The sequence below is a fragment of the Falco rusticolus genome, chromosome 12 (assembly GCF_015220075.1).
Source record: "Falco rusticolus isolate bFalRus1 chromosome 12, bFalRus1.pri, whole genome shotgun sequence".
NCBI classification, from domain to species: domain Eukaryota; kingdom Metazoa; phylum Chordata; class Aves; order Falconiformes; family Falconidae; genus Falco; species Falco rusticolus.
This window is the reverse complement of record NC_051198.1, coordinates 27087034-27105309: the sequence shown is the minus strand read 5'-3', so window position 1 is coordinate 27105309 and position 18276 is coordinate 27087034. Positions and strand designations below refer to the sequence as shown.

Genomic DNA, 18276 nt, shown 5'->3' with positions numbered 1-18276 from the left:
TATTGCTTCAGCTATGCCAAAACAGATATTCAAGCCTCTAGAAAGGTACAGGAGAACCCACTAAGAATAATTATTGGCAGTCACCTGAAACAGTTCACCTATTAGTACAAGAATTAAAAACTCCGCCCACACTGTAAAGATGACAGAAATTTATCATCAGGAACACAACCATACTGTACAGAGCTTTGAGTGCTTTGAATATAAAGTTAGTATCTCCATGAGTTACTCGTTATTACTGCAACATTGTAGACAACAATTTGAAAAAGCAACCTGATTTCTGAATGTAAATAATTCACTTGTTGCTATTAGTTTTGACAAAACCACTAAAAAAACCTCAGCAGCTGCAAAATGCTGTGGCAAACACAATGCTCCCAGAAGGATGATTTGACAAGCATCTATTGACAGATTTCTACAACTGCTATGAAACAGGCTTTTAAAAATAATTTCATCCAACTGCAAGGAGAAACAGTTTTACTGGCTAACAACAGGATTCTGGACACAGATTTCACTTGCTCACCACAGACACTGCAGTGTGTTCCCCAGTTTTCCTGAAACGGAGAGATGTCAACCCCCTCCTTCAGGAAGGAGGCAAATGTTCCGCCTATTCCCTAAATACAGAGTTCAGAGATTACCTCTGCTTGTACTACAACTTTATACCCACTCACTGTCTTCCAGCCTAGACCAGCTGAGCTGTAGCCAGGCAAAAATCAGCTGTGCACATGTAAACTATAGTTCATTAGGAGAAAGAAGACAAGCAAGCAAGCTGTGCAGGAGGGACGATGCTAATACAGCTGCACAGAGCCTGTTTCTAAATAGGCTAATAATTTTGCTCCCTGCAGCTAGAACACATTTCAAAACAGACCTCAAGCGGAGGAGGAATTTTTAAGGTAAGTCCAGACTGCCATGCTTCCCTCCCTCCCCACAGGATTTCATCATTTTGTTGTCTTTTTTTTTTTTTTTATTTTAAGCCTTACATTACTGCATTCAGTACAGGGAAACAGTTCAGAAAGTAGAAGTATTCTGTGAAACAAACACACTCTTCAACTTTTCTTTTTAAAAGGTACACAAACTGTTGCTACCAATATTAAGAAAACCCCCCACATTTTCAAGTAGAAACAAAACTGATTAATACACCACATTGTTCTTAACAGAAAAAAGTGTGCATGTACATGGAGATGCATAACAAGTTTAATTACATTCACTGTGGTAGAAAATTCTTCTGCCTCAGTTGACTTAAAAAATCATGTCTTCGATCTCTCACAAGAGAATCTGGACCATCAGGCTACTCATTTTTTTGAAACATAGGTAACAGTGTCAGTTCTTGGTATCATGCTACCATGCATAAATATACATTTCCCTGAAGGGATTACAGCAGCAAGAGACCCACTGTTGTAAGAATTTTATACAATGAGAGACCACATTCCATTTAGCAGGATACCGGTGTCTAGAGGCTCTGAGTCAGTGGTGAAGGCAGTATCTGGGTCTGAACCAAAGGCAGCAGATACGAAGTGGGCACTCCCAAGCGGTTACGCGCATGCTCTTCTCCTTCTACCAATAAAATCTTACAGATTATTTGACAATGTTTTCCACCAGCCCGAAAGGCTCTGAATCTATGCAGTTTTGTAGGCTACAGGAAACACAGGTTGAATCTCTGCAGCACTAGGGAACTGAGTATAAGTCTCCCACACTCCTTGCAGTTTTGACACAAGCATGCCACCAGTATTCTGCCCTGCATATGGTCTCCTTCTCCTCCTACATGCAATGGAGTATTTTATGTGGATTCTTTCTAGAACAAGCAGGTTTTCCCATTCAGATAACGAGATCAAAACCTTTTAAACATTTCACTATCTAACCACTTCTGATTTCTTCAGTTCAGCACCAAAACTGCAAGATCAATTACTCACAGAACACTGGTGACAACAAATTGATATGTCACATCAGGAATGCTGTCACTTGTTAGCTAGGTACTGACTTGATCTGATAGTCAGGACTGTCTCGAAAAGCAAACAAACTGTTACAGCACGGATTCCCACTTACAGCCACACATTCAGCAAGCTAAGAAAGGGCAACCTAGGCAAAGGTCTTACAGACTCTTGCACCAGCTTTTTCTTCTGTCCTGAAAAGGATGCAAACAAAGACCACATCTGCAGATAAACTGAACAAGCAGATGTATGAAATTAGGCCAAAGCTTCACCTCTAGTCTTGATCTCTTCAATGGCCAAGAGCAAATTATGGGAGCTTGAATCTAAGCTTTACATCTGAGGTGTTGACCTCAGATTTGTGCCTCTGATTCAGGTAATGGCTAGTGCAGATGAACTGGTTTGCAGACCTCTCAACCAACCAGGGTGAGTTAAAAAGATCACCAGCACTATTTTCTACCCAAACCCAGGAGAGGCTGGGGAGCTCTGCTTTCAGCAGAAGAAAGAGCACTGTTTTGGCCTTGCTTCTCTTTATACTAAACTCCATACCAATTAAGAAAGCACAATAAGAAATGAGACCCCTAGGATGTACATCTTCTACTTGTATAGGCCAAATTCTTTTTTTACTACCCAGCTTTTTCCACACTGAGCTGGGTACACGCTAGACATGAGCTGGTGAAAGACCTAACACAAAAGACTGGCCAGATGATGAAGGTAGGAGGAAAAGTCTTAGTCTGGTCACATTGGACCAATAGCCTGCTATTTTCTGTCCCTATTATTCCTCAAAATTACAAATAATTTCTAATTTACCCCACCTTAAATGCAACGTGCTCCCATGCAACATTTCTACTTGTCTTTTTCTTCTCATCAAAACTACAGTATGGGAGATAGGTGAGCAGAAAGACACAGATACACTGAAGCCACAAAGCTCCATCTTCACAAATTATTCTCAAAACTAACTGAAGCACTGTTTCTATTAGTTAACAGCACAAAACTGATAATTCCAAAGCTAGGAATAAACAGGATATTTCTGCAGAATAAATTCATGGAAAGGGTAGTAAACAGATGGGATAATGTACTGGAATAGATAAAACTAGAAAAAAAATACTTGCTCCAAAGAAGGAGGTGAGAGAATGAGATCAACAGAGAAGATTATTTTTCAGTAACAGTAAGGTAAGTCATGGATGAGAGATTTGCTAATTGGCTAGTGCTGTCTCTAGTTTCCAGTCTTAACACCACACCACAATTTATTCTAATTGTGAGCTTTCAAAGATTCCTACGTATTGTTACAAGTTATTATTTTGACATTTTTAGTTTCCGTTACACTGATACATGCCTGGGAGCAGTATTACCTCCCCATACCCCCACACGCTCTTTACATTGAGTTCTCTTCCATTTCCTCACAGGTTTCATGTTGCTGCTGCTAATTCTTATCCCCCCCTCCTGCATTCTCTATTCCTACTAGCAGTGATGTATACACAGTCACCAAAATCCAGGAAACACATAAGGGCATCTGGGTTCTGTCACTAAAAAAATCTGTTCAAGCATGTCACATATTACACCATACCCACACAGAAGACTCATTACACAAGCTGTCTAAAAACGTCCACCACCTGAATTCAACCATACCTTCTAGAATCAAGCAGCCTTCTCAAATAATTGTCTTCCAAATAAGAATTCTGTGCTCTAAATCTTCTCTCTTGTTAGTCCCTTGTATTTTCTTCCTCTCATTTGCTCTTTCCTTCGTATCTTTCTCCCCGAACTCCTCTTTCCCACAGTCCCATTTTCCCCCTTCCCACGCTGTTTTTACCCCCCACTATCCACTCAACAGTGGGGCCCTATCAACACAGTCTCAGAAAGGAGCCTGCTGTGGGTTGGCAGGCAGAAATGCTGCCAGATCTGTGCTTCCTGCCTCCCAGGGCCACAGCAGGACCCCACTAGACCAGCAAGAGGCAGAACAAGGAAACAGGAACTCTTCTGTTGCAGGCGGCATCAGGCAGGGATGATGAGATTTGAGACCTTCCCAGGTTATCTTTCTTTCCCAAAAGGAGGCCAGGCAGAACTTGGAGGAAATAACTCCAAGGCAAAGACACACACACATGAAAAGACCACCAGCCACAGAGCTGTGGTTGCAGAGATAAGGGAAGGTGAAGGAATACAACAGTAATGCAGCTGTGGTTGCAGAAATAGGGCAAGGGGAAGGAATACAGCAACCAGTAAAAATGGTCAAACGTTGAGAGTAAAGTAAGAGCAGCCCAAAAAGCATCCTCATCTGTTCAATTATGTTCTTATGAAACTCCTTAGTCTAATTACAGGAGCATGATTAAGGCTAAGGATTTCAGCACAGCTCCAAACAGGCCTGCCATTTAAATGATCAGCAAATCAATTTTCTAAAGGATCTGCTAATAGTGTTTATATAATACTGAGAGAAGAAAAACTGAAGTACACACAATCAAATTGATCTCAGTGAAGCTTTCATTATGCTTGCTTATCAATGTCCACTCTGTGAATGTACAAGGCAGTTTATACTTAATGGTGATACAATCTGAACTATTTAGCCAGAACTCATAACACAATAAAATAATAATGCAACAGAAGATTGACTAAACAATCAAACACTTCAAACACTGAGTTATGGCATGAAGATGGCTGGCATTTAAAAGCGTTCAAAAATCTAATGTCATTCTATTAAAAAAAAATGGCACTGGTATCAACAATGCCTGGCGCTTGCACAGTATTTGTTATCAGAGAATTGCAAAGACTATAACTTTCTAATTCTCACAATTTTACTGTAGATCGCCTTAATTTTTTAACCTTTGGTTCATCCAGTGATGTGCTTAGCTTACACACTTCCAGCTGTGTTTAAAAAAAATAAAAATCCACCTGATAGTTATAATATGACATGACCTGCAAAAGCACAGAAATACAAAAGGACCCAAAACCAACCCAAAGGTTTTTCACGACCTAACATGTTGGTAAGGAGTAGCAAGCAGTGTACTATGGGACAACTCAACATAGGCACTATTTCTTCATCTCCCTTACCTTCTGCTTCATGTGCTCACATTATCAAAACTGGAGCTGCAAGTTCAGCACTCCTGCAGTATCTTGCTGAGAAAACCTACTTCCATTGTAAATGTTTTGTCATTTTTCAGTGCCTTCTAATGCAACTTCTTACAATGACATTCCTAAAATAAATCCTTGCTTTATATAGTAATATTTTTTCAATGAGAAGTGGAAAAAAGTATAAAGACTCTTGTCCTGCCTTCACAAAGTGCATTCATGTTCCTCTGAATTTTTCTGGGCACACAATGAAACACTAAGCAAGAGGAAGATGCTGTGTCTCGGCAGAGAAGTTTTGTACTCAAACTGGGAGGACAGGATGGGCAGACTACAAGGTGAAAAACTGGCTGTACCATCAGACTAAAAGGGTAATGGTCACTGGTTTCAAGTCTGATTGATGCCCAGTTAAGAGTGGAGTTCCTCAGGTATCAATACTGGAACAAGCCTTATTTGGTATCGCCATCAATGAGTTGGAAGATGTGACAGATGGGGCAAGTTTGCAGATAACACCAGATTGGGGAGATCAGCTGACATACTAGAGGGTACGGCTGCCATTAGAAGCAGATTTGAAAAGCTGGAGGAACTGGCCAGCAACATCCTCATGATGGTCAACCAAGACAAGGGCAAAGTCCTGCACCTGGGATAGACTATCCACATTCAACACTACAGCCCAGGAGCAACCCAGCAGAACAGAACCTGGCCACTCCAGTGAGCAAAAGAAGTTTGGAGCACATAATATACAAAGAGAGACTGAAGGAAGCAGGTTTGGCTGTGGCGGGATCTAATCACAGAATGGTTCAGGGTTCAAAGGGACCTTAAAGATCATTTAGCTCCAACCCCCCTGCCATGGCCAGGGACATCTTACATGAGACCAGGTTGCTCTAAGCCCTCTCCAGCCTGGCCTTGAACACCCCCAGGGATGGGGCATCCACAGCTGCTCTGGGCAACCTGTTACAGCACCCCACCACCCTCACAGTAAAAAATTTCTCCCTAATCGCTGATCTAAATCTACTCTCTTTCAGTTTAAAGCCACTCCCCCTTGTCCTATTGCTACAGACCCTCATTAAAAGTCCCTCTCCAGCTTTCTTGTAGGGACCCTTTAGGTCCTGGAAGGCCGCTATAAGGTCTCCAAGGACCCTTCTCTTCTCCAGGCTGAAGAATCCCAGCTCCCTCAGCCTGTCTTCATAGGAGAGGTGCTCCAGCCCTCACGGCCTTCCTCCAGACTCACTCCAACATGGCCATGTCCTTCTTATATTGGGGGCCCCAAGATCTGAACACAGTACTCCAGGTGAGGTCTTACAAGAGCAGAGTGGAGGGGGAGAACCACCTCCCTTGGCCCGCTGGGCACACTGCTTTTCATAGAACCATTTAGGTTAGAAAAGACCTTTAAGATCACCAGGTCCAACCACTAGCCCAGGACTGCCAAGTACACCACAAAACCATGTCCCTAAGCACCATCACATGTTTTTTAAACACTTCCAAGGATGTTGATTCCACCAGCTCCCTGGGCAGTGTGTTCCAATGCTTGACCACCCTTTCAGTGAAGAAATTTTTCCTAATATCCGATCAAAACCTCCCCTGGCACAACTTCAGGCTGTTTCCTCTTGTCCTATTGCTTGTAATCTGGGAGAACAGACCTAACCCCCACCTGTCTATAACCTCCTTTCAGGTAGTTGTAGAGATCTATAAGGTCCCACCTGAATCTCCTCTTCTCCAGACTAAACAAACCCAGTTCCCTCAGGCACTCCTCATAAGACTTGCTCTCTAAATCCTTCACCAGCTTTGTCGCCTTCCTTTGGATGCACTGCAGCTCCTCAATATCTTTTGATGCAGCCCAGGATACAGTTGGCTTTCTGGGATGCAAGCACACACTGCTGGGTCATGTTGAGCTTCTCATCCATCAGCACCCCCAAGTCCTCCTCGGGGTGCTCTCAATCCATTCTCTGTCCAGCCTGTATTCATGCTTGGGATTGCCCCAACCAGTGTTGGAAGACCTTGCACTTGGCCTTGTTGAACTCCACAGGGTTCACACAGGCCCACCTCTCAAGCCTGTCAAGGTCCCTCTGGATGGCATCCCTTCCCTTCAGCCTGTCAACCTCACCGCACAGCTTGGCGTCATTGGCAAAATTGCTGAGGGTGTACTCAATCTCACTGTCCGTGCTGCCAACAAAGATGTTAAACAGCACCAATACTGACTCCTGAGGAATGCCACTCATCACTGGTTCCAACCTGGACACCAAGCTGCTGACCACACCACTGAGTGTGACCATCCAAGTCCAACCATCAACTCCATGTCTCCCCAATTTAAAGACAAGGTTGTCTTGCAGGACAGTGTCAAATGCTTTGCGCAAGTCCAGGAAGATGACATCAGTTGCTCTTTCCTTATCCACCAATGCTGTAAGTCTGCTGTAGAAGGCCACCAAAATTGTCAAGCACAATTTGTCCTTAGTGAAGTGGTGGCTGTCACCAGTAACCTCCTAATTTTTCACATGCCTTAGCATAGTTTCCAGGAGGATCTGCTCCATGATCTTGCATTCGGTTCCCTGGGGGAGGTTAGACAGAAGTCAGCATAAAGCTTTTCTCTGGGGCACGCACCAAGAAGACAAGAGACAAAAGTCAGAAGTTGCACTCACAGAAACTCCAGCTGCGTGTAAGAAAACAACGTTCACAGTGAGAGAAGTAAAGCACTGGAACAGGTTCCCAGAGAGGCTGTGGACTCTCCATCCATGAAGAGTTCATAAGTCACCCGGATAACAGCCTGAGCAGCCTGGCTCACTTGGAAGAAGAGATTTGACTAGATGATTTCCTAAGTCTCTTCCAACTGAAATTACTCCATGAACCTTTTATTATTCCTTTTAAAAGGAACTGGATATTTCTGAAGTTGTAATTATTACCAAGGAACATAGGAAATATTCTGTGAATAAAATTGTATTTTACTTTCTGCATATCATTATGGTCACAAATTGAGTTTTTAAATGGGAATTTCCAACTGTGAAACACTGGAAGTTGATCTAGTAAACCAAGCGGTATTTGACATTCTTCCACCCTTATCTCATCCGCTGACTGTCCTGTGGCTTTAAGTGACTATCTCTTTGCAGAGTGGAAATAATAATTCTTATTTTTTTCATATGGGAGAGAGGCTTTGTTTCTACAGAAAGTGGAAGCGTTTTCCAAACCACCAACCTCCTGAAAAGTCTCTCAATATTCCCAGCTTATGACTAAAGTGAGACCTAGTTTCACTGCCTGGTAGAGTCACCTCCAGCTGTCAGCAGCAACGCTGGTTATAGATCAACTGCACGTCAGAGGCACTGAGGAAAAGAAACAGGTCACAGAGAAGTCTAGTATCTACAAGGAGAAGATGCTTATTTTCTGCTAAGCTTCTTCCTCTTTCTGAAAAATATTTTGATATAAGGATATTTATGTTGGGGTGGGGGGAATTAACTAAGCCAGATGGCTGAGGGTTGAATTCAATATTTTAAGTGTGATTTAATGTAGTATGCTGTGGCTGAATAAACAAATACATGTAACAAGCTATAACCTCATACCTCAGACTCAGTCTAAGAGTTGTACTCAGAGTCTAATAAAATAAGACAGCTATATTGCCTTGCTTATTAACAAGCATAGCAGTTTTTAAAAAATCACTAGAAATACATTATTTACCAATTTGGATATAAAAACCTTTTAGTAAGTAGATTTTCCAACTAATCTTAAGACCAAAAAAATATCGGATATATGACAACCAAATAGCATTTAAATAATTCTCTGCAAATTTTCTGTGGGAGGCATAAGACTCCACAGAATAATTTATTTTACACAGATAACAGAGTCACTGTGACTTGTGAAGCAGCTGGAATTACAGCCAGTGGCAACCACTCATAGTTTAAAACCCTTCTCCAAACAAATCTCATCATAACTGTTCAAGCATACACAGAGATCCAATTCAATCCTTCCGCAGCATTTAAGTCTGTGGTAAAGCCTAAAGACTTCTATGATTTTTTAATTATTATTTAAGAATGACAAGGTAACTAAACTGAAATACACTTATTCTCAATATATAAAATATAGTTTGCTCCACAGCCTGTGCTGCCTGGCCTAGCATCTGTCTGTCAGCATTAATGGGAAGAATTTCTGAAAGAAAAGTTGTAAGGGAACTGTCAAGGTATGTTATAGCCAGACCAATCTGGTGGTGCCGTGTCTTTAAAAAGAGTGGAAATATCAGACTCATTCCTTAAACTGTCATGACTATGAAACCTCCAGAGACAATGTGCTTAGCTGCTCACAGAAGAAAAAATGTCTTCAAGAAATATGTATAGCATACAGGAACAACATTTGTGCTCCCATTCATCAAGCTTTAATCTGATTTTAGTTTTAGTCATGTAATTATCCAATACTCTCAGAGAACTGAATTAATGACTCATTAAAGGACAGCACTGAACTTCAATACATGAAAGAAAATTCAAGCTTGACCACAAATCTGTAAGGAAATTACTTTCTTTTCAAGACAGGCTCTTAAAGCTTTGTGATGAAGTTAAATTGAGAGGACTGGCAGCCTTTACTGAAGACAAGCACAGGTTCAAGTGAACTCATATATCTCTTTACTGTTTCAGGTGAGACAGCTATCCTCCAAACTAAAATTACAGAAACAATAAGACACTGATACACAGAAAACATTGATAGACTAGCACCTGGTTTGTGACCGAAGTGCTTTACTCAACTGAATCTGCTATCAATCCATGCTTTAAATTATTCTCTTGTGTACTTTTCTTGTATCTTTAAAATTAAGGTTCTACAATTTATCAATAATTAGGCCAGGAATTTTGTGAGGAAGCCTAAGTGAGTCAGATACCAAATATTAACCAAATACATAACTCTTGGAGAGCTTTAGAATTTTTTACCTAAGCTACTGCAACTTGAGTACTAATAAAATCTGGTCCACAGCGACAAATAACAGAAATTGCAACATCTCGTATGTACATAGCACCTTCTGTCAGAAAGCAAAGGCATTTTAGGGATAGATGTTAAATAACATTACATGCAGTACTTGGAGTTTAGTTCTATTACCCACACTTAGTAAATGAGAAAACAAGGCACAGATAGTTCAAGCTGTCTGCTAAACACAATACACAAAGCCAACAGCAGAAACAGCACTGAATAGGAGCATAGGGCTCCTTCCCCTGGTGTTTGCAAAAAAGGATGCTTTAATTTAAAACTAAAAGTCAACCTCAGCCTATATTACTCTGTTCAGTCACTGCCTCCCACTGTTTTAACAGTTACAAGTTCACAGGTATACTTAAAATCAAGCCAAACTCATATTGAGGCAGTTATCAGGATTAATACTAACTGCACACTTCAAAAGGGAGGAAGGTATAACCAAAAACACAAAGAAAAAAAGCAAAAAATTTCCATACTCTGCTGCTTTATTCTTCTTATGCTTAATTCAAGTTAACTGTCACCAATTTCAGTGTACACAACTTTTCTTGTGCCAGAGAGTTGCTCCCAGATTCATATGAATTCACAATTACATCTGAATACTCCAAAGCATTCTATTTGGTACAGCTTCTTAGGCTGGTAGCATTAATTTTTTCATTGGCATGATACTCCTAATACTTTCTGGCAATCCTTAAGTACTACCAGCTATGAAGCAGTCCCACACATTCAAAGATACACTGGCATGAGTTCAAAAAAAGATGACCCACCACTGATGCTTTTTTTTTTTTTTTTTACAGTAATGTTCTTGGTATTTATGAATTGGTTTACTGTGGAACATGTAACAATGGAACACTTTGAAAAGCTCTTTTCTTACAGCTTTCCTTAAAATAACAAATTACAAAGCAGATAATTTAAGCTTAAATTATTTTAAAAGGGAAGGACTCAAATTACCCAAAACCAATGTATTTGAAGAGCATAATAGTGCTGCAGACTTTACACAAACATGTCACATTTTAGGTGATGACAAATAAACCACAATTTGGTCAACTTCAGACACAACTCAGTGGAGCTATATTAGAAATGAAGGTGGTATGTCAAATCTTGTTGGGAGTTCAAACAGACTTGACATAGCTATGTTATATGTTAACAGGAAGCTAAATCTTAGCTCAAGGTAGTTTAGGAATGGAGTAAAACTGACTAGTAAAAAGATGCTAATAGAGAAGAACAAGAGCTGAGGACAGCAAAACAAAACATCTGTGATTATTAGTAGTAAGACCACATACTCTTCTTGAGTTTACATCATGATCAGGTGAGGATATAAAATTATGTAGTTAGTAGACCAAATTCTTCCGTTAGTTGTATCATGCAACTGCACCAAAATACGCTCAGCTGCATTAGTCCAGATGAGACAACACCTTGGCCAAAACACACTGAAAAGATACCTCAGCTAGTAAACCAAACGAAGCACTATTCTAACTGCATTTCTGCAACAGGAGTCACATGCAGTATATATCTAATTGTACTGAGGTGTCTCTCTGTAGTACTTTTTCCCCACAAGTGATATTCATTCCCCAAAGTATCCTCAACATTTTGACGCTCACTAACTTCATTTGAAGACAGTCTCATTTAGCTGATACACATTCAGCTAATATGGCTTCAACTATAACCAACTTGACCAAACTGTATACTTAGGAGAATTCAAACTCAGAGAAAAGTTTTAGGCCCCAGATGGATAAGATTTTCAGAATTTTGAAAGGACTAATACACAGTGTTACATGAAGTTTACTCTGAACACCAAAAGAGCTGGTTTTGAAACTGCCTATATAATGCTATAATGAGAATAAACCCCAGAGCCTGGTTAGAAGAAACCAAACAGAAAGGTCACCATCCTCTACTCAGTTCTCTAGTACTTTTCCACAACAGTGGCATGAAAACATCCACTTCTACGTGATGTTATTAATACTGTGTCATTACAGATAGAGGTTGATGTGGTCACTGAACAACCCAAATGCTTAAAAAATTCCTGTACCACAGAGTAGTATTGGTACTATGTAATACATGGAGAATTCAATTTTTCAGCCCTTTTCTTTCATTTAATAGATATGAGTAAAATTACAGCAAAAATACGTTAAGATAAATCTTGTGTACAGTTTAAACAGAAGTTTCTGTCAGTGTCTAATTTTGGGGGAAGGGAGGGGAGTTATGATAGACACCACTGGCAACGTATATAAGATCTCTCAACGGCAGGAAAAAGAATTATTACATGTTTCAGATGTCTGAAGAAGTTCCTGTATTCTATTTATAATTCCTTTAAAATGTTCTGGCCGACTTCATTCTGCCCGCAAAGAATACAGGGCACAGGAACGTATAGAGAGCCTTTAACTTCTTACAGGAAAGGCATAAGAAAAGCACAGTTTCCAAAAATAAAAATCCTCATTTCACCCTCTTCTTTTGTTTTGGTTTCACAGTTTTTACTGAACCTATTACATCATTAATGAAAACTGTAATTCATCTGACTTCCCAGCAGGAAGAAAATGAGATTTTATTTGATCCACTGTTAATTCATTCCAGATAACTGCCCAAATCTCAGCCAGCTTCAGGTTAGAACAATATCAAGTCCAAATGCCACAGTTTTTTCTTGTCCTTTAAAATAATATACAAAATATAAATTCTCATTCAGTCTTAGAACATCAGAAATCTTTCAAAGTGATGGGACATTCAGATTTATCAACAACTTATTCTTAGTAACCCAATGTGTGTTTAAAAAGAAAAAAAAACAACACAAAAACACTTAAACCCCAGGAAAATATAATTACTAAAATCCTTCACTGCCCTTATGAGGGCCTATTTAAAACATATCTACTGTCCCTCACAAGTACATTACAGTGAAAAAAATCAGGTCATGAGGAAGGAGTAGGAGTTTTGTTTCTTGGGAAGATTTTCACAGTGAGATGTTTAAGGTAAAAGAAACTCCTATGACTCAGTACATAAGCTACATGTTAGACTACATTTTAGAAGAAATAAGATTATAACAATTCTTACGGAAAGGTTAATAAAAACCCTTGTGTTTTGTATATGTTGGTAATGGGTATGCTTAAACGTTTATTCCAGCAGGGTCTTAAATCTGTTGTTCTATGACCTTCACAAACCATGTATTTTAATAGAATTGTTATCCATTTATAAGAAAAGCCAGTACCAATTCTTGCTCTGTTACAATAGAACAGCATTTCCACCCATTTTCAATTTCAACTCCTCAACAATTTATCACCATATATAAGAAACATGCACCATAAACATAAGCCTACTGGCAAAAGGTCTCCTTTCCTAGTTGCCGCTTATGGAGCTCCAGAACTAAGGGATTGCTCTCCATGAGTTTACAAACTGAAAGTTGAAAATATTTCACTAAACTTGCAGTAACTACATTGATTTCACAGGATCACAGAATGCTCACGACTGGAAGGTACCTCTGGAGATCATCTAGCCCAACTCCCTGGTAAAGCAGGTTCACCTAGAGCAGGTAATTTTTATTTGTAGCAAATCCAGCAAATTAATCTTCTATAAGTACTATATGTCTTCAGAGAACAACTTCATTCGAGAAAAGAGACAACACAACAACAGACTTCAAATGCATTTTAAAAAATCATTAAAATTGTGATAGCAATGAAGGAAGTAACTGTTCAATTTATAGCGAGTGATTCAGAGTAGAATACACTTCTAAGTCCAAACCCTTTGAAGAAGCTGAAGAATTCTCATTTTTGGGGACCTAAAGGTTTGGGGAAGAGGAGGCAAGAAAACATGAGTAATGGTCTAAATTTTACTATTCCTTTTTCCAGAGAACAGGAGCACAGCAGTTGACTGCTAGAGGCTCTTTTCAGCCTTGCAGTACTTGATATCACTAAGCACTTGACATTACCATCACACTTTTGTGGTTTCATTAATAAGAAAAAAAATTATAACTGCACCATTAAGAGTTCAAAATGATTTTATTTCAAAATATTCTCACAGCACAGTGATCTGTTTCATATTTCCAATACACTTAGATACAACTGAGCTAGCTGCTTTACTCTTGCTTTAATAAAAATAAAATGCTGTATTTCCCTTACTTGTTAGTCAAAGGAGTGGGTTTTTTTAATCTTACTCCATCAGGTATCTGCAGGAGCATTCGTGAGACTTGCTCTATTTTTCAGCTTATCCTGTTCCACCCTGAACGTTCACAGCATTGTTATGTGTGTAGCATACACACACAGCATAAAGAATTCCAACATATGTAACTGTTTAGAAGAATTGCAAATTATGCACAATAATTGCACTACTGTGGAAATAAAACACCTTCCAAGTTACATGCTTATGCCTACCACAGCAAGGAATGAGCACCACAGCTTTTGAGTGAGATTAGTAAAGGTGGACTCTAATACCCAGTTCATGCATTAGAAGGATGAGGAAGTTTCACATTCAAATCTGACTTTTTAAAAAGTTATTAACACAGTACTTATTGAAGGAAAAACCTACCTGCTTCATCAAGTATGGGGTGGTTTCTCCTTCAAAATGCCCTCTTCTCAGACAAGAAAAACAGTTGTTCTTACCTCGAAGATCTCATGTTTTAGCACAGTCAGTGATGGTCTCACGAGTAGCTTGTACTCATGTACCTTTTTTTACCTCAGCCACAGCGCAGAGTGGTCCCCACAAGCCTGGATGGGCTAGGGCAGCATTCAGGCTGCAAGCGCTTCCCGCAAGAGCGGACGGTCAGGTTTATTTTTATAAGCTATCACAGAAGCCGTTGGTCTTTACGCTTGCTAAATAAAATAAACCGGGCAGAGGTTTCGCGACGCGGTCTGCCCGTCCTGGCGGGGCGGGGCGGCCGGCGGGGGAAGCGCGGGAAGCGCCGTTCCCGCCGCGGGACGCCGGCGGTGGAGGCTTCGCCTCTGCTTCCCGCCCCTCTCCCCGCACTGCCCGACCCCCGACCCCCAAGGGCTGAGGCCGTGTTCAACGGTCCCCGCGGGCGGCGGAGTGGCCCGGGGGGCCAGGGTACTCACATGCCAGATGGCGAAGAAGATGAGGGCCGCGCAGAGGACCAGCGACAGCATGTAGCAGAAGGCGGCGAAGGTGAAGGCCATGGTGGGGAGAGACCTCCGCGCCCCCCGGGAGGTCCCGGCGGGCGACCGGGAGCACAGCGACACCCGAAATCCCAGCGGGGAGAACGGCAAAGCGCCCGCGCTGCCTCACGGCGGAGGGGAGTGTCTCAGGCGGGCAGAGCCGGGACGGGCGGGCAGCGAGGCCGGGCGGCCGCCGCGCCCCTCACAACCGCTCTCCTCACTCCGCCGAGCCCGTCCCGACCCCCGCAGCGTCGGCAGCGCCTCTGCCGCACGGCCCCTCCGCCCTCCCCTCCGCGCTGAGGCTTGGCGGTGGGCGGCCCCCGCAGCCTGGGCTCCCCGAGGGGCGGATCTGCTCCGCGGGGGCGGCCGCGGGTCCCTCAGCGGGGGCGGCGGGTCCTGCCGCCACTCGGGCGGGGGCTGCCGCGTGTGTCTGACTGGAGCCGTATCGCAGCACTGTGACAGGAACGAGCGTAGGCTGGGATCAGTTTAGGCCAAATCCCGAGAAGGTAATCATATGCCTAAACTTGGAATGGTTTCGGTTGGGTGTTTTTTATTTCATTTTTTCCTTTTAGGATCAGGTAGAGTGGTGCGAGGCGCGCCGCGGCCTCGCCGCGGAGGGGAGCGCGGGGGCGGGAGGCGGCATCGGGGCATCGCCGGGCGCCGGGGCCGCCGTCCTCTGAGGGGAGGCGGGACGGAACCCGCCAGGCGCCGGCGGACTGCGCCGGAGTGGCTCGGCAAAGCAGGAGCAGCCCGCCCTTTCCCACCAGATGGGAAAGGTACTTACTGTTGGGGTAAATAAAGACAAACCTTCCTCAAATGCCACAAGCGGGGAGAGTGCTCTCGATGGCTGCCAGGTATATGCCATGTCCCAATTGCTGAAGCACATACTGAAAATAAGGAAGGAGGGATAAGCCCCTGCTTCTTACCTTGGCTTCAACAGCATCCATAGTGTCTCCAGATATGACTTAGCCACTTCTGCAGGGGGTCTGTTTTTACATTTATCGCTGAAAGTTTTTCCACCTCTTTGGAGCACATCAGCTGGCACAATACAGCAGGTGTGTAAGCAAAAAGTTTTCAGGAGAAAATATGACAGAACCACCAGAAGTCCCATTTAAAAATATTCTGAGAACCATGGACAAGAGCTATGTATTTGAAATATCCTTACAAAACAGAAAGAATTTCAGTTCACAGCATTTTTTTCTATCCTTTTACAGATAAGAGGGGGTTCAGTAACAAAATTATTTGGAAATTTGCCAGAGGTCACCTGTGAAAAGTCAGACTTCATGGTACAAGAGATCATAGTTCCAACAAAGACAAGTTCAGTACAAGCTTTCTTTTTAAATGTTTACAACACAGTTTTCTTTAAAATGACGACGTGTTATTTTTAACACAATACACACTTTTATCTGAGGAAAGAGTGCTGATTTGAGTCAGGAGTGAAGGTCAGTAATTAATAAACAAATCAGGAATAAACTGGTGGATGTAAACTTTGGTAGTCGAGCTGCTCCAGACTGTACATGTGATTTGATCTTTTAATTAAGGACAGAACACAGCAAACAGTAATGAGCTTTGCTGTCATACGGGGATGCAGAAACACGTTGTAATTCTCTGACCTTTTAATTCTTTTGTATCTGAAATCCTGCAGAGTGTATGCTTGCAAAAGAAATGGTTTATTCATAACCACACATTTTGAAAAGAGCTACAAATGAGGTACAGAAGAAGTCTTTGGATATTTGTTTTCATTTTATTTTGCCACTGTTACTTTAGTATCTGGATATATATTACCTATGTTAAGATTAAACGCACAAAAAACACTGATGCTTCCAAGAAAAATAAAATTATTTTTTTCTGGAGCACTTATATGTACACACACACACACACACACACACATATATGCATATCTATAAAAATATAAATATACTGTAGGTATCATAAAAGACAGAAGTGGAAACAACTGTTAAATCTCAGTTTAGTACTACACTCCAAGGTAAATAGTCTCCTGTTTTTCACTGTCTCTAATCTTCATTTACATTCCAGCTATGTATTTGGAGCTCTTCAGCGGACACACAGGCTAATATTTGTTTCTCATTTTGCAAGATGACAGGTCGACAGCCAAGCACTTCCAAGATCACACAGTCTTTCCTGATTCTCACTTTGAAATATATATTGCCCATTAGGTGTTTTTCTAGCTATTAATCATTGCTAGTGGCTGACTAATTGCAAAAGTTTCAGATTCACAGTGAAAAGAAAAATCTATCAAGTTGCATTTAGGACACATTTGTCCTACTGACTTCTTACATTATACCATGAGGATACCTGAAGTATCCTGAGATATTTTAGTGACAGAGAGTAACAAAAGATTTACCCTTCACTCAGTAAGTCCCAGAGATTTGTCTCAGTAATCACTAAAAAGTCTTCCTTATCTCCATCTTGTTACAAACTCATCACAGCTATCTGTGGCATGAGGACCTTACTGTAGGGAGCCATTCCTTTGTCATTTCTGGACAAGACTACTGCAAATCATGGTATCTGAGGCAAAAGGTGAAAATAATATCAATATGCCTGACCCTCATCTGCCTGGTTTAAGCCCCTGTGAACACAGCAAGAGCATCAGTCTGTCTGTTAGCTCCCCATCCACTTTAAAGTAAACTGATGGATCTGATCCTAGCTGCATGAGAAATTATGGTCTAGCACCCAACTGTGCTTCTTTGAAATAATACGTATCACAGAGGCCAGGACAGAGGGTGGGGGAGCTAAGGATGCAGCATTATCAGCTGAAGGGATCTGCAACAGGCAAACCAGAAAAATACAGAGTATAACCACCTTTAGAAAAAAACTGTTGCTTCCAAAACTGTTATTTTAGCACTTCTTTTCCCAAAATAAAAAAAATAAAATTACATCCACAGGCTGAGACACACCTGGGTTTCTTTTCTGTTATGGAAATAAAAGGCCCGGAAGTTCTGCAGCAGTTTGTTGGAAAATGCAGTAATCCTTGCTCTCTGGTGTTCAGCAGCCCATTTTAGCAGCCACAGCCTCAGATTTAGCACCCCATCTTTCACTCTTCTGTCTTCAAAATTTCACAAATGCTTGTGCTTCCTTCAGGTAGTGTATTCCCAAACTATTCCCAGAAGGGACTGCTGCTCTCACCCTGGGGCACACACCTGTAACGCAGGAATGCAGCAGCAGAAATTATTCAGGAAACTGAAGCACAGAGATGAATTTCAGACCAAGTAGAAAGTCAGTAAGAAATGGAAAGTAAATTACTGTTCAGATTG

At 41.5% G+C, this 18276-nt stretch overlaps 1 protein-coding gene across 1 annotated transcript in view; it reads right to left on the bottom strand.

The window, feature by feature from the left end:
• The window catches only part of CNIH3 (cornichon family AMPA receptor auxiliary protein 3), a 46528-nt gene extending 31295 nt beyond the window's left edge, over positions 1–15233 (bottom strand). Inside the window, exon 1 of the mRNA XM_037404984.1 lies at positions 14942–15233. Within this exon, the coding sequence (XP_037260881.1) occupies positions 14942–15022 (81 nt within the window). The 5' untranslated portion in view covers positions 15023–15233. The remainder of the gene's footprint in view (positions 1–14941) is intronic.
• Positions 15234–18276: the final 3043 nt, after the last annotated feature.